A 16619-nucleotide genomic window follows, 5' to 3' on the forward strand; every position below is an offset into this window, starting at 1 on the left:
TGAAGCCTATCCTGGGCTCAGAACTGTAGGTAAGCTCATTCTTCTGATATGTGTATGGATTTCCAAGGTGATTTTTCGTTCTTGCCCAGCTAACTGTGCCAACAGACAGTTCCTCTAGATTTCTGCCCTCTCCCTGGCAGGCAATTCTGCTTGATACTGATGGAAGTTTTCTGCAGAAAGAAAGGAGGCCAGGGCAGCTCTGACTTTTGACTGCCACCTGTGTTTATTCAAACCTCTAAGGATTCCACTCTTTCAGGCCAAAGTAAGGTGGCCATCTAACTTTTCTACCTTCCGGGTTTATTTTAAGCCCTACATAACCAGATTTTCAAAATCCTCAGTTAAAAGATTTGCTCCCTTGTAGAGCAGCAAAGGTTACAAAAGGCACAACAGCTGAATGTAATATTTGGGCTTGGGAGAGACTAAGTGCAAGAGCAAATGCTTCTTTTTTGAAAAAAAAAAAAAAAAAAAAAGGCAAATTTACTCAAGAAAACAGGGGACAAGGCAAAACAGTTCAGCAAATACTGCGTTAAAGCGGAAGGCTTGCTGGAGTATCAGTAAGAATCAGCTGCCTGCTCTGTGCCTGTCCATGAGCTGAAGTTCACGCAACAGACTTTGGACCAAACTGCAGTTTATTAATTGCTTATACAGGAACAAAGTCAGTAATAAAAAGCTAAACAGGGTGCTGGCAAGGCAGGCTCTTGGATGTGATTTTGTTGGTTTCCATAAAAGGGGCTTGCTTGCTTTTTCCCAGCCATTCTCTCCAGGAATCTGTGTATAAAAATATTTGTTCCATAACCACAGCGAACAGCCTCCCATCGCCTGGCAGTCGCCTGCATACTTGAGGCTTTCTGCTGTCTCTGAAGTTTAACTCTGCAGGAGCCTGTGCTGACGCTGAGTCTAATCCTAATTTCGGGCTTTCAAGTCCTCAGCCTGGCCCGTGGGACTGGGGCTGCTGACAATGGCGGCAGCACATCCCCGGTGAGTACAGGGGGAAGATTAGCCTTCACGTTGTGCCACTAATGATAAGTAGCAATGAGGATAATAAGGAGCACTCTTGTAGTGCTTTACGTCTTCAAAGTGCTCTGCTGATACTAACTAATTAAGCTGCCACGCAGACTTGCGACAAAGGTATGTATTTCTATTGTGCATAATTTAACCGTACTGTATTGTTGTGCAATAAACCAAAATTGGATGGTGTCTTCAGATAGCAATCAGGAAATCAATTAACCAACTCCTGGCTGCTCACACCCCAACAACTGAGTCAGCTTCAAAGCTGCCCCATGCTTTTTGGATAGGCTTGGTGCATCTTTGGGAACCTCTAATACTCATGCAAAGCAGCACAATGCCAAATATTTAAAAAAGTGGCTCCAGTGTTTCGCAGCAGCTCAGGTTCCACCCGTGCCTATGGCCTCCGCCACCTCTTGGCCCTGCCCAGAGGATGCAGTCCCAGTGCCACTGAGTTAAACCCAGCACTGCTCAGCTTAACTGAAGAGCCCCAATTTCTGCGCTGCTGGTGCTGTGTTCTAATTACAGTGTCATACTGGTGTGTACTGGTTGCAAACGAGAATAAGGTCATGCTGTGCTGCGCTGACGTGTCAGGGAATAGAGCGCATGCTCTATGTACCTGCACGGTGCCAAAGCCTTTCTGGGCAGTGAAGCCACTTGTCCACAGCCCTCTGGTGCCTGCCATCCACGCTAGCATTGATGCGAGCCAGCAGCCAGTAGAACAGTAGGTACTGGTTTATATTGGTAAATGCCACCAGATGAAAGATAACCCTGATTATGTAGTCACAGTGCTGGGCTCCAAGTGACCTATTTTCTCTCAGGAAAGAGCTTGAGGTCACTGTGGACAGATTTCTAACAATACAGGCTCAGTGCTCAGCAGCAGGTCAGAAGGCAATGTGAAGGTTAGGACTGATGGGGAAGGAAATCAAGAAGGTGGTAATAAATGTTTTTAGGTCACTGGATAAATCCAGGTAGCGGGCACATCTTGAACAGCCTGTGCAGCCTGCTCAGTCCACTCTGATTAGTCCTTTTGGAGTCAAAAAGGGCATTGCAGCGCTACGAAGGATACAGAGAAGGGTAACGCTGTATGGGAGGACATCTGTGTAAAGAGAGATGGGCTGGTTTAAAACTGTTCAACCTGGAAAGGATGCTAATGGGGAGAGCTTTGGTCATGGCGGTGAACAGCACAGAGGTGAACGGGAGGAACAATACCGTGGCATGGAAGGCAGGGTGCACCCGCTGGGCTGGCGGGGGTGAGGGGAAGTGCTTGTTCCCACAGTGTAACGGAATGCAGCGCTAATTGGCACAGGATGCTCTAGGTGCCAAAACGCAAGTGTGTTCGGAAAGTGATTAGGCAGATTGGTGGCAGCAAGGACTACTAAATGGACCGGTCCACAATCATTGAGAAGTTTCCCACCATGGGCTGCCAAACGACGAAAGCAGCAAAGTATGGCTCTGTAGGTGCCTCTGGCATGGCATCCCTCATCATTTTGGGGTAGGTGAACTCTGGCTCTGGTGTATTAACACTGCTTTCATATGTTATCCCAAACACATGCAGTGCACAATTTCTGCAGTATTGTGCCAACATATGTGCTACCACGGCTGAAATATGACGCATGTGCTGCCAAAGCAATCACGTTCTGGAAACAGTGCAGCACGCTTTGTGTTGTACAGAAGGGTTTTCCTGTGACAGGGGAAGACCTGCCTGTTTGCCTTTGTGCCTCTTATCCTGCTCAGGAGTGGAGCCTGCCTCCCTGAATGCTTCCCTGCGTACAAACAAGTGATTAAACAGAAGTAGGAAACCTTCACCTCTCAGTCCATCAGCTGCAGTCAGTTATTTCATGTTCTTAAAATTGCAGTATCAGCTTAAAAATTAAACCAGATGTCTTTATTGCTTGCAGCAAGAAGAAAATGTCTCCATGCCACCAGAATCCAAATCACCAGACAGTACTTTTAAAGAAGTGAAGTTCCTTTATTCACACCCACATACAGTGGAAGTTGTATTAAGATATGGTCATGCTATTGCTTTGCTTTGCAGAAGAAAAAGTTGTTTTACAGAGACTGATTACAAGGGTCATATGCTGATTGAAAAGTTCCTCATGTTTCCTTTTTGAATGTTTAAGTGTTCTCACAGAACTAATTTAAAGTTTATATTAAAAAAACCCCTCCTTCTCTTCCCCTATTTTGCTGTTCTCCCTGACCCTGCAGCCAGCAGACCCCCAGCTGGCAGAGGTGCCTGTTGTGCAGGGCTGGTTCAGCGGGGGGATGCCCTGCCTGCCGTGCCCTGCGTGGGCAGCTGCCATGTGCCCCCGTCACAGCAGGTGTCCCACTGGCATAGCTGGGCGAGCCAGCTCCAGGAAAACCCTGGAAAATTTTCAGGCTGGAAAAATAAACACAATGGACAAATCCGGGGGAGGGAGGATGGGCAGGGAGGAGAAAGTTCAAGTGCTGCTGGGTGGAAGGCAGAGCTGTACTGGAGGTCATCAGCCTGCTGTGCTTCAGACAGCTGTTAACACCAGGGCTGGCTCTGGAGCTGCCTGTGAAAACTTGTGTCTGGGGAGATGCATTGCTTGTGCTTGGGTAATGACCAGCTCCTCTGCCTGCTTCCAACGTGGGATCCTTCCCCCATCTTGCACGGGGAAGAGGAGTTGTGACCCTGGGGGCTCCCCCATGCTTCATGGATTGCTCAGATGGTTCTCCAGAGTGGTGAGGGTGCTGAAATGGGAGGCTGTGTGGAGGAGTAACCCGGTTTTTACCAGTCTGTGTCTGACTTGTAAGGTCTAAACCAAGAAATATATCCTTCAGAATCCTTTCTGTGCCGCAGCCATATGCTGGGCTTTGGCTATTGTATGTCCCTGAGGAGAGAGAGGGAATGTCAGCTGGCAGGAGGGATGCTTGCTTGGTGCCTGCCAGGGTGCTTGCAGCGCTGCTGCTCCAGAAGGGGCTGCTTTGGGGCTCCAGGGGTCTGCTGTGTGGGGCTGCCCTTGCTCGGGGGCTACACCAGCTGCATTACAGACCCTGTTTTTACGAAGGTAACGCCTCTAGCTGCTGTATTACAGGAACAGCAATGCTACTGCTGAAGTCTTGAAACAGTGAAGTGTGACAGTCTCCATTTGTTGTTCTCCCTGGATTAACAGCGTAGCTTTACCAGTGGATTTTGTAGAGCCTCTTGTCGATAAGGCTGTTTCCTTGCAAACAGATGGCTGCAGCGTGTGACGTCCCAAGTGCCTGTTGGCACCCAGCACAGATACAGGGGTTGCTCAGCCTGCTGGCCTGCGGGTGTCTCTGCCTTGAATGTGGTACTAGTAGAATGAACAAATGCGTCTGCAGCTGGATACCCAGTGGGACAAGTCCTCCCCTGGGTATGGGACAGGTGTGGCTGACACCAGCCTGTCTCTGTTGAGGTTTGAGGGTAAGGCATCCCCCCTGCAGGAACTGCAGCAGAGGGTTCTGCTGCAAAGGCGCTTGCAGGGGTAACACACAGCATCACTCCTCCCTCTGCTCCCCCAGGGCTATTCAGTAAAGTCAGCTGTGTGAGGAGGGTGTGAGGGAGAGCAGCTGGATCCTGCCAAGTCAGTGAAAAACAGCCTCTCCTCGGGAGGAGACACCGCTGCAAGTGGTGTGGGGGTCCCTCCCGCTGTGGAGAGGATGCTCAGACAGCTCCCCCACTTCTGCAGCCCGGCCATGGCAGCTGCTCCGGTACCGGTACCGCTGCGGAGCAGGGCTGGGCTGCCAGGGACGTGCAATGGACCTCTGGCCTCGGTGAGCCGCGCACAGCGCAGCTTTGCTGGGCTGCCTGGCTTAGGGGCTGCTCAGAAACAAGTGTTTAGTCAGTAAACAAGGCCATTTTTTGGAAGGAGCGAGAGACTTGGGCTGGTTTGCCTGAAACTCGCTGCTGAGCAAACACCAAGTCAGAGACTCTGACAGAAACCAGGTCTACCTAGCTGTGGCCTGGGCGCTGGTGGCTCTGGTTTGTGGGTTGTTTGCCGGCTCGCACCGCGGCGTCTGGGCCCTTCAAGACATCTGAGGAGCGTGAGGGGCAGCCCGTGCGTGCCACTCTGCTGGGCATGGGGCTCATCCTGCAGCTCTGGCAGCGTGCGGAGCCAGTGTGCCACGACAGGCTGCCTGGAGCCTCCCCCAGCACCCATGGCCACCCTCCGGGCAGCAGGGCCATGCTCCGAGGCTGTCCCAGGAGAATGGCTACATGGGGATGGGGGGGGGTGTTAGGGAACACTGATCCTCCTGCGGGCTTCGGCAGGAGGGGGAAAAAAATCTGTGGAGATGCCTCAGTGTCACACTTAACTTTTGCCTCTGGTGTCTGTGGAAGATGCTTTATATGTGAAACCACCACAGGTCTGGTTTTACCTGATGTATAACTCGATGAAAACCATGTGTAACTTTTTTTTTTTTTACTTGTTGCTCTCTGCTAGAGGAAAAGAGGCCCTGTCTGGCCTTGAGTTCATGCTTTTCCCTTCTCAAATCCATTTTTTTCTAAGGTTCTCAGCAAAACACATTGTGTTTAAGACAAAAAAGGAGAGGCTAGACAAAGCTCAAGCAGGGGCGCAGCGTTCCCTCGCTGCATGGGGCATCGCAGGCAGCGGCATGGCTGCCGACAGTGGATGCTGTGCCCCAGGGTGGTCCCATCGCGCATGAGAGGGCACTGCACAGGAGTGCTCTGCTAAAGCAAACCCCCATACCTCCCTCCCCTCTTCTTCCTCTGCCCTTCCCACAACAGCAGACTGGAGAGGTTGTGTAACTCGCTCTGGGCCATGAACCTCTCTATAAGAGGTTTACGGAAAACCTGCTTACAGTTTATTCGCATTTCTGGGCCTTACTGGAAATGAAGCCAAATGCCAAGTTCAGAGGGAGTCGCTCAGCGTCTGTCAGTACTCACACCGCCTCCCTGCCCGTCTGGCAGCCGCCCTCTTGGGACTGCAGCACCGGCTGCTGCGCCTGGTGGGAGGTTTTATCAACAAATGCGTGGCCAGGAGAGGCTCCTTCCCACACACGTGTGTGGCACTGGGGCTTCTCCTGGCTGTAACGTGCGATATAAAACAGACCTGGCACCCACCCTGGTCCGGTGCTTTACAACATGGTGTACAGCCTGTGCTTCCCTGGAGTGCAGTGCTCCTCCCCTGGCGCTCTGGAGAACATCTCCAGTGCTCGGCTCTTGGCCAAGGGTTTCTTGGAGATGTTTTACCATACTGTGTCCACCATGGAAGTGACAGTAGCTTAACATCTTCCTGCCGACACCTTTCTTAAAGATCCATGGCCTAGAGCTGAAAGAGTCAGAAACAGAAGCCTGTATTTTTCATTGGAGATGCATCATTTTAAAGCTCAGCAGTAGTTGGGACTATCTGTGCTCCTCGATTCCTCCTGCTAACCAAAAATCCCAGGCTGAGGAATACGAGGAACTGCGCTGCAGCGGTAGTGAGTCAGGAGAGGCCGTGGGCTGTGACAGAGCCAGAGCTCCTGCTTGGATAGGAACTCAGTGTTTGAGTAACTGGGAGCAACTTTCTGCCTGAGAAGCTGGCTTACTCCACCCCGCTGCCTCCAATGGCTTGTGAACTGCTGAGTCAGCTGTTCTGGAGCTGGTGGTATGCCTCGGGACAGCAGGGCACACAGGTCTCATTGAACATCTTTGATCCTTTCTTTTCAGTTCATTCACATAGCAAATCTCCCCGTTACCTTTCCTTCAGCTTTTGTGACTGGCTGCTCCAGCAGCGTCATCCTCTTCCCCACCTTCCTACGGACTTTGGAGAGCAGGAGAGGATTGCCTCGCTGCATGGCCTTAGTGTTTTCCTGCCTCTTTACTGGGGAATCCCCACCAGTTTCAGCAGGTCTGATGCTAACATTCAGGTTTTGCTTTCTGCGTTCAGCACACTAGTGTTCTGAGTCCTGAGAGCTACAGGGACTGTCCCCTGGCTCTCGCGTGCCCAGCAGAAAAGGAACCATTTTGCTGAGGGCTAAAATCTCTTGCTTTTTTCTAGAAGCGCCTGGGCTCTAGTTTCTGCCCGAGGGAGCAGAAGGAGCATTTTCCAGCCAGCCGGATTCCCTGTACCAGCGCACCCCGGGGTCAGGCAGTGCCGTGGCTGGCGTGCGGTGGGGACAGCTGCTCGGAGCTGTGCCCTGCAGGCTGGGGCCGAGCAGGGAACCCCATCTGGCAACGGATCCCCACATATTGTCTTTGGGAGCCTTTCAAGAGGAGGATGTGACCCCACAACATCCCCAGCCTGCAGATGGTTTTCCAAAGGGAGCATTCAAGCTGCTGCTCTTCCAACTAGTTGCTGGGTTTGAGAACTTTAATGAATCCCAGGTAAGGCATTTATTTAGCTCAAAAAAACCCCACCCACTCCCCCCCCCTCAAAGCATGAGGAAATGCCCCATTAATGCACTGCAGATAGATAGAATCAGGCGAGAAAACTCCAGGCTGGACTGTAAGGGCACACCCCATGATGTATAACCCATGTGTTGAGCAGGACAGCAGCCAGCAGCCCCAGGCTCTCATCCCAGCCCGAGCTCCCCAGCTTGGCTAACAAAACTGCAGGAAGGGGGGGAGAGGCTTTGTTTCAATTTCCTCACGTTTTCCTGGGCAGGCTCCATTTACTATATGCATTAACAGTTAAAAGAGTCACTAGGTTACGTGGGGCTTCCATGTGAAACGTCTTCTGGAAGCCGTGGCAGCCCCAGCCTTGGCGGGTGTCCCCCCCAGTGCTGCTGGAAGCCGTGGCAGCCCCAGCCTTGGCAGGTGTCCCCCCCCAGTGCTGCTGGAAGCCGTGGCAGCCCCAGCCTTGGTGGGTGCACGGCTGCAGAGCAGGGAGCACCACAGGCTGCGGGGGGTGACGCACGGGGAGGGGGCTCGGGAGCACACGCAGGGCAGTGTGCACGTCAGAAGCCTCTGGAAGCACAAGTGCTCACATGCACCTCTTCAGCTCCACAACACCACACCTCAGAACAGCAGTGTGTGTTTATGATGTGAGGGGCCCTTATTCAGTTACTCAGTGTTGCAGCTTTTCCTCCCTTGACTCTTCTCCATCCCCACCTCCTGCAAGGAATGGGGACACACCAGCTGCTGGAAAGTGCGTGTATTTCCCAAAAAGACCATCAACTACAGCATGCACAGCAAAAAGGGGATGGGTTGTTTTTGGTGGAGCTTGCCTGTTTGTTTTTTTGTAGGTTTTTTTTTTTCCTGCTGTGATTAAGAAAAGCTCTTGCTCAACAAGACAGCATTTGTTAGAGACGTGCCTGTCCTTCATTAGTGGATAAAAACAGTTCATAGTTCTTTTGGGGCTGATAATAGCAAGAACTTTGGACAGATAAGATAAAGAAAAGATGAAGTCTAAGAGAACTGAGGAGTAGGTTCAAAACTGAAGTAAGTTTCTGGAGCCAGTTACTAGGAAGAAACTGCGAGTTTTGCCTCAGGAGCAGGGAACTGGAACGTCAGCTATGGATGTGGATTCAGTGGCTGGGCTATTTTTGGCTTGTGAACCACTCCAACAGTTGTTTATTTTTAAGGTCATTTTCTGCTTGCATAGCATGTACACCCTTCTGGTGGGTGGGAGGCATTGTAAAAACAATCACTGCTGTGCAGAGTTATGAACTAAGCTTGGGGAGGGATGGAAAAAACAGAACCTGGTGTACTTACTGCTTTAAAACCCAACAACATCTGCTTAGGTCATAGGGTTTGCTGACCCACTCCAAGTTGTGTCCCCACTGGAAAAATACCATTTCAATTAATACAGACTACTGCAGGGGATTGCAAAAGACTTGGGAAAACTTGGTCAGATGACAACATGGTATAAATAGAAAGGAAGCATCAGATCTGGCAATTATTTTTCACCCCCGCTTACCTTCAAGGAGTAAACAGAAACCCAGACCATTCACCCCATGGCTGAAGAGTCAGAACTCACGCTGGCCGGCCGGGCCTGAATCCCAGCTCTTGTTAAATAACAACACGCTTTATTGTCCTATTTTCCTGGCTTCTTCCTGTTGGCCATATCTTTATTCACACAGTCAAGTGATACAAATTCATTGGAACAGTGGCAGTTTACAAAAGACAGTAAGAATGATTACTTTGAAATTTAAAAAAAACAAAGTTCAGCTATCTGGCAGGCAATGCACTGTTCGGAACAGGTAAGGAAACAGTTTATAACATTGGCAGTGTACTCCCAGCCATGTTCCTTTTCCAGAGCATAAAATATACAATATAAAAATATACTAAAATTAATAATGGAGTCTGTAGAAATGTCTGCCGCAAAACAATTGCTGTTGTCTCATTTTCAGTATATTTACTCCCACGCTATATGATGATAGAATACTTGAATAAACATGGTTTATTTCTAACTTAATTTGAACTTTAAAGTTGATCTCAAGTTAACTGGAAAGTCTTGGGTTCCAACCTTGGAAGTACATAAAGGACCTTAACTTTGGATTTGCGAGACTGATAGACCTGAGATGAGCCCGCAAGAGAGCATTCAATGCCTCGGGCTCCTGCTCGGGAGGGAAGAAGTAGAAGTGCTGTACTTCATAGGATCTTTATTTGGGGTGTTTCCCTGGATTTCAAGACTTTTAACAAGTCTTCCCTGGGCTGTCTTTTTACCTAATAAGCCTGAGTTCGTCAAGTTGCTGGTAATCTGGTGGAACTGCCTGTTTTTGAGATCTGGGGCTCTGCACTTAGTTGAGTCAACCGTGAGAAGTCTCTCCCTCCTTATCTCACCCCTCTGCATAACTTCACCTGTCCCTTTCCCTTCTCCTCCCTCCTGGCCCTGTACCACCCCAACAGCCCCTTTCCATGCGAGAGCTGGATGCTCCAGTGCTTTGCTAAGGCTGCTCACACCAAGCCTCGTACAAGCTCCCTGCATTCAGAGCACGATTCCCGTAGTGTTTCCAAAGTTGAGAGATGCAGGTGTGGACACAGAAGCCTGCTGACCTTACCATGCAGGGGTGAGTGGCTGTCCCCTCAGGCTGGCACGCTTGCAATGACGATCTCTGACGTATGTGCTATGCTTATGGGAAACAGCATCCAGAGTGCTCCTTGCCATAACAGGAACACCCTGCTAGCAGGCAAGCGTGCTTAACTCCAGGATTTCTTGCTCCTTTTTTCTCCCAAGAGCCGATCTCAAAGTATTTGAGAAAAGAAGTTATTATTGTTCTGTTCTTGCAGCCAGGAAGACTTAAGGCACTGAAGGGTGAGCTCATTTGGCCAAGGCTGACCCGCAGGTCTCCGCCCCAGTCCCTGCTTGTCACTGTGCTATTGCTTTCTGCACTCGTGTTGTGTGATACACGTTTTTAGAGGGGTAACCCCATCCCTGCTCCCCATTCAGACACCACACACAGGGGCCAAGATCCACCTTCCTAGGCACGGCCTCCAGAGAAAACATCCAGACAGACAAGCACTGGCGGCCAGAGGCTGGGTTCCCAGTGTCTCAATGCCACTGACTCCCAAGGAGGTCAGCTATGGAAGGATGACCAGGATACTTCTGAGGTATAAAACTCTGTGTCTGCTGGCCACTGGTCAGCTTTGTCATCATCAGACTTGTCACTGTCATCACCACTGGAGGGTTCATAGCCTGGGATGGTAGAGCAGATCGGCTCCGGCTGCTTGCGATCTGCCTCTGCCTCCTTCTTCTTTTCTGCCAGCAGCTGCCTGTAGCACAGGTTGCAGACCCGCAGGGGCTTGGGGGACAGCCGGGGCATCAGGAACCTCTGCCTGGAGCAGTCTGCGCAGACCACAAAGCCACACTTGCGGCAGTGGTGCCGTCGGGTGAGCGTGGAGAACTTGGTCTGCGTGCAGCGCATGCAGATGTCCGTCGCCTTGTCTGGGATCCAGGGGGCCGCATGCTCCGTGGAGGGCTGCCGGCCCGTCTTTGTCAGCAGGTGCCTGATGCACTCCTCCAGGTGGCTGATCCACTCCTTCCTCTCTGTGAGGGAGGCTGCGGAAACCACGAAGGACTTCTTGGAGGTTTTAATCATCCAACGGTTCTTCATCTGCAAGGTGTCTGGCAGCGTCTCCAAAGTGACATCTTCAAGGGGAATAATGTGCTGGGAATTGTACTTCCTTTTGTTGATGACGATGCTGCCGTAGACGAGGATGTCGTTGAAAAGAAAGAATATGCGAGGCTTCGGTTTCTTGCGGCATTCTTTGGTTAAAATCCCTTCTCCTAGAAGGACCCTTCCTGGCACGGCTAAGGGCTGTCCAGAAGCCCCAAAGCAGTTTTCCACAGCAGCAATGCGCTGGCTGTTGATCTCAGTGTTTGCAAGATGGTCGACCATCTCCAGCTTGCTCTGAAGAGAGGAAAATAAAGAGGGAAGTGGTGAAGCTGCAAACATTTGCCCCAGGGTGAGGCTGAGTAGCAAACATATGCAGAGGTGAAATATTCCTAACGCAACCTGAGGTTCCAAGTAATCTCCTTACAACTCCTCACTTTAGTCTGTTACCTTTCTAAATTAGATTTTCAGAATTTCCGACTCAACTTTGCAACAGCCTGGTCTATACTCAGATAGTTCAGTTTGCAGCAGTGGAAGCCCCTGAAGTCAGAGACAGCTCTTCCATTACAGATGTGCCATTTACCAGGATGACTGTGTGCCCATAGCAAAGGAAGCTGGTTAGTCTGAACCTGCTTTTATGCAGGTGTAAGTACGTGCTCAGCAGTTACCGCTGTGACAGCTGAAGGGTACCAGGATGCCTGTCGTCTATCCCTCTTGGTGCTGGGAGCTAACTGATGCTGGGCTGGATGCAGGCTCAGGGAGGAGACCCGTGGTCTTGGGAGCAAGCCTCCTGTTTCTGACTGCACACCTGCTTTCTTGAGGATTACAGACACATGCACCCCGCAACGTCATTTTTGACCAGAGCTGAGGCAGGAACAAAACGAAGCAATAGCACTTGTTCCCGCTCATCCTCCCTGTGTAACAAAAAAGAGGGGGGAAGAAAAGATAGAAGCACTCGCTATGTGAGTAAACCCACAAAAGCCAAGCCCCTCCTCCATTACCCCAGTTATGCTGGGGCTGCCGGCGCTTCCAGTTAGAAGACACATCATTCTGAAAATAGTCTAATCTCTGCTGAAAGGGAGGCAGAGGGCAGCAGGCTCATCACTCCCCACCCCTCCATGTCCTCCTCCCTCACACAATCTGGGGTTTCGATAGTCTGTTGCGTTATGTTTAACAGAAAAACCTAGGTAAGGGTAACCGAAGCAAAAGCGAATGTTTGCTGTTGGTGGTTTGCTGTACGGGAAGCGCTCTGTGCTGCAAGCTCAATTTTTCGCTGCACCTAGCCCCTCCGGTGCCGGAGGGTGCTGCCCCGAGGCCGGCCGGCCACGGGAACGTGAGTCATTTCCTCCTCCAGCACCAAGGTAGCTCAGCCATCACGAGGCGGCTCCAAGATCACAGGGATGTGTGTCGCCCTGGTTGCTGTTAGTGGTTCACTGAATCACTAAGGCAGAGCCGCTCCCCACCATCTCCCCGGTCCTCCTTGTCCAGAGTGTGCCTGTAGCCATGGAGGCTGGAGGGGAAAGGGAAGAGGAGAAGGGCAACACGTCTGCTCCTGTGTGTTTGGGACAATGACGATTTACAGTCTTCCCTTGCCCTTCACCCCAAATCACCCCTTCGGTATGCTAGAAGGGAAACCACAGAGCTGAAGTTCAAGGCTGCTGCCTGCCGTTTACCTCTTGCCTGGGCTATCTGGCAGACGTACCGGTCAGTTCCTCTGAGGTCCCAGAATTTTCTGTTCTACAGCCGGCAGGGTACAGAGGCACAAAGCTAAGGTGCAGGTTTAGCCCCAGGAGACCTCAATGAAGCAACCTACCCTGCAGAAGTAGCTTTCACAGAGAAGCATCAAGTGGCCAGTGCTCCTGAAAAGCTGGCTTCTTCAGGGTCCCCCTTGAGCTAGAGGGAGGGTCCCAAGACCTCCAGCTTCCTTCTGGAAGGATGTCTATCTTCAGGGCCTCAAAGCACCAGCATGGATTTAATGAAATGGGACAATGTTAAGCGTATCCACGCACATGTGTGTTCTCCAGCGTGAAGGGCAAGTTACAATTAACTGCCACGCTCCGGGCAGGGGGAATCCAGGGGCCTGACAGCAGCACCAGCAGCTGAAGTAATTAACGCCCCAATCAACCTACCATTTTGATACAGGCATGCAGAAGCTGTGCAAAGGGATTTACCCCTGGCCAACAGGAAAGGAGAAAGGCTCCGTTTCCCCTCCTTGATCTGTCAGCCCAGGTGGACCCGTGCACGAAGGGAACTGCTCTGCTGCAGGACATTCATTCAAATCTATTCTCAATTACAACAGTGCAGCACCGTTTTTTTTCTCTGTCCCTCTTAAATACACAAATTAGGCTGAAGAACAAACAGGCAGGGCAAACTAGGATCCACAACTGAACACCACACTCCCTGACTATGAATACCCAGAGTCTCACCTATCCTGGGATGTGGTCTCTCAGGGTTTTCTACAAACAAATGCTTGGATGCAGAGCTTTTGAGTGAAAGAGCAAGATGGGCACACAAAATAAAGGGGAAAAAAAAAATCCTTGAAATTACAGCTTGGGAAGTTTGGTGTGGAAAGACTGTGAATGCAACAAAATACTGTCAAGAATTTTTGGCACCAGCAACACCAAGTGGGATAAACCAAAGCAGTTAATCCTGCTCCCACCAGTTTCCTGTTTCTGGGTTATGGAGCTCCAGCTTTTAGCCTGCTTCTTTTAGTTTTATGTATTTTAGAAGCACGGTCCAACCTCTCAAGCATGTACGGTACTTGACATGACTCTATTTCTAGGGTTCTCCGTGTACTGGCTCCCGGTGGAAATGAAAACGTTCCGTCAGATATGAAGACCATGCCTGCAAAGAGCCAGGAAACATAAGCTCATTTGCAGTGAGGAGTGCAAGCCCTGCTGCCATGAAAGCTTTAGCTGTTGCATTGGTTCGGGCCCCTGCATAGGCCAGAAAGCTCTTGGACTTGCCGTGTGGAGCAAAGGGAGAAGGGGCTGCACAGGGGCTGGATACAACCCCACAATGTGAAAGAAATGAAAGTGAGCTGTCACGACACATCGCACTTCCACCTGCAAGGTATGTCCTTATTCCTCCACCCTCTGGTTTGCTACCTAGCTAAAATGTCACAAATTAACCAAAAGCTAACTGTTCTGGGAAAAATCTTCCCTGCTAAGACTAAAAGTATCAGCTGCTGCTCTAGTCCAGGGTATTTCCCAAAGGAGTCTTCCCAGAGAAGCAAAAGCGAGCAATTTTCTTCCACCTCTCTCCCCTCAGGCACAAATGATTGGAGAGCTGCACATACACATACCAAGCAGTAAAAAAAATAGGAGGGGTGTGATTCACATCACCTACCCTTGGACTTGGACAACGAACTCTACACGATCCCTTTTCAGCTAAGGGGGGAGAAACAGCCACCTGCCGAGGGTGACTCACCTCATCCCACCACGCACAGGATCAATCCTGCCCCAAGTCTTAGACAGTGCTCAGCTGCAGTGCCCACATACAAGCCAATTTCACATTGATATCGTGACTCACTGCAAATAATACTCTGTTTGGCTTTCAGATGGAAGTATTATGTGAATGTGGTAAAGATAGATACCTGCTGGGAGGTGAGAGTCTCTCCCTTTGGCACAACAGTGTCGAGAGATAAAAATGAGGATATAAATTGTAATCTATTTTATTCATTACAGTAAATATTTTGTTCGTGTTTGTTCTGCCAGGTCAGCAGGGTCACAGGGCCTATTACCAAGTGATACACATGCACATGCACCACGTGCAGCAGAAGCTTGCACAGCTGAAACGAGGGTGGGAAGGATGGATGTACTTTACTGGCATGCTACTTTCCACAGGAGTTTTTGGCATGGCAGAGTTTGGGGTTGTTTTTTTCATCTAGATCTGTTGGTTCTGCATGTGATCAATACTATGCAGTGAATCTATAACTCAGTGAATATAACTGATATTCACGGGGAAAAATATGCTGTTTGGCACTCCACTCCAGCAGTAAGCAAGCCACGTCTTTTAACAATGAGCGCTTGTTCACTTGTGATTATAAACAGCCATGTTGATGCATGCCAGCAGAGCATTTCAACTTAAGCTCCTGGGTCAGCGAGTCTGGGGTATGTTTTTCAGGTCTGTGTGTACCTAAGGCTTAGGCATAGCAATGCAGTGAGCTGTTCTACCTGATTCTTCCGTTCTTGCTGTCAAACAGAATTGACGGTCTCGGTATCCATTGCATACCTAACGCATAGCAGATGCAAGGGATGGTCCTCGAGTACTGGCACACTGAGATCTGACTGCTGAGGGCCACCAGCAGAAAATGCCCTGAGCCTCGTCCCTCTCTAGCTCTCCCTTACTCCCTCCTTCTGCTTTGCTCAGCTTGAGAAGCCTCTCCTGGAGTTAGGGCTGGCGTAAGCTCTTTCTCACCAAGCACGGTAAGCAGGATGCAGCCACCTTTTTGCCAGAGCAGGCATTTGGAACAACGCAGTTCCTCTCTTTTTGCTGCCGGAGGGGATTTCGGCTTGCCTGTCCCTCTCTCCCAGCCGTGTTGTAACTGCTGGGCCACCACAGGCAAGGGGGGCAGGCTCTGGCACCCACTTCCAGCTGCGCTCGCGAGGAACCCGGCTCGGCACACGGACTTTTTGGGACAGACCGTCACATCGGGCCTTTGATTGAGAAATGCCACCAGTCCTGGCAGGATACGGGCTAACCAAGCTACTGAGCTTCTTGCCACTGTCGCTCTGGTTGCCCTGGGCTTCTGGCACGTACGGCCAGAGCAAGGGGCCCGCTGAGCGGCAGCGATGGCGAGCACGGGCTGATGCTACCAAGCCCGGGCCGCCGCTCTTGCACGTGCCCCCGGGCGCAGGCATCCCAGCGGCTTTGCAGGGGAACGAAGGCAAACCCGAAACTCCGGGAGGAGCCTCCCCGCTGCTTCGGCGCCGCTCTCCGTCCTCGCACGGGGCCGCGGGCAGGGCCGGGCCCCCCGGCAGCCCCCGCCGCAGCAGCCGCACCGCAGCCCGTGCTCGGGCCGTGACAAACTGCACCGGCGGGACGGCCGGGCACGGCGGGAGGAGGCGGGTTCCCGGTCTCCTCACGTGCCTTTCAGAGCTGTACGGCCCGGGGGGGTCCTCCTGCCGCCGGACCGGCTTCGGTACGTGGTCAGGGTCGGTCAGTAACGAGGCTCCCCCAAACCCCCACTTCCACCGTCCCGCCGGCCGGCGCAGCAGCCGGGTAAGGGCTGCTCGGCCGCCCCCGGAGCGGGACACCCCACGCGTGGCGGGGCACCCCCAGGCGGGCGCAGGTCCCGCACGGCCGGGCCCTCCCGGCGGCGAGCACGGCCCCCCCCCCGTCCCACGGCAGGCGGAGACGGTTCCCCTCCCGCTGCACCGGCCCGGCGGCGGAACCCCCCGACCCTTCCGGAACTCTTCCTTGCCGCAAAGGCTCGCCCGCCCCGCCGAACCCGCGGCCCCGTACCTCCGCGGCAGGACCCCGGCCGCCTCTGCGAGCGCTCCCCTCCCGCCCCGCGCCGGGCGGCTCCGCTCCGCCGCCGGGCCGGGCTGTGGCCACGCCCACCCCGCGCCCGCCGGCCAATGGGCGCCGCTCGGCTCAGCGCGCCGCGGGGCTCTGGCTGGGCG

The 16619-nt window shown here is 52.0% G+C and overlaps 1 protein-coding gene across 1 annotated transcript; it reads right to left on the reverse strand.

Annotated features, from left to right (window-relative positions):
- Positions 1-8942: 8942 nt before the first annotated feature.
- PLEKHF1 (pleckstrin homology and FYVE domain containing 1) lies at positions 8943-16557 on the reverse strand. Its single transcript, XM_055818521.1, has 2 exons — positions 16459-16557; positions 8943-11289 (listed from the first exon to the last, which is right to left on the reverse strand). The coding sequence occupies exon 2, from the start codon at positions 11275-11277 to the stop codon at positions 10456-10458; it is 822 nt and encodes a 273-aa protein (XP_055674496.1). The 5' UTR covers positions 11278-11289; positions 16459-16557; the 3' UTR covers positions 8943-10455.
- Between the last annotated feature and the right edge of the window lie 62 nt (positions 16558-16619).

The sequence above is a fragment of the Falco peregrinus genome, chromosome 14 (assembly GCF_023634155.1).
Source record: "Falco peregrinus isolate bFalPer1 chromosome 14, bFalPer1.pri, whole genome shotgun sequence".
Lineage (NCBI taxonomy): Eukaryota > Metazoa > Chordata > Aves > Falconiformes > Falconidae > Falco > Falco peregrinus.

Excerpts from the sequence above, each read along its gene's own strand:
- PLEKHF1 (XM_055818521.1), bottom strand. The coding sequence starts at position 11,277 with ATGGTCGACCATCTTGCAAACACTGAGATCAACAGCCAGCGCATTGCT.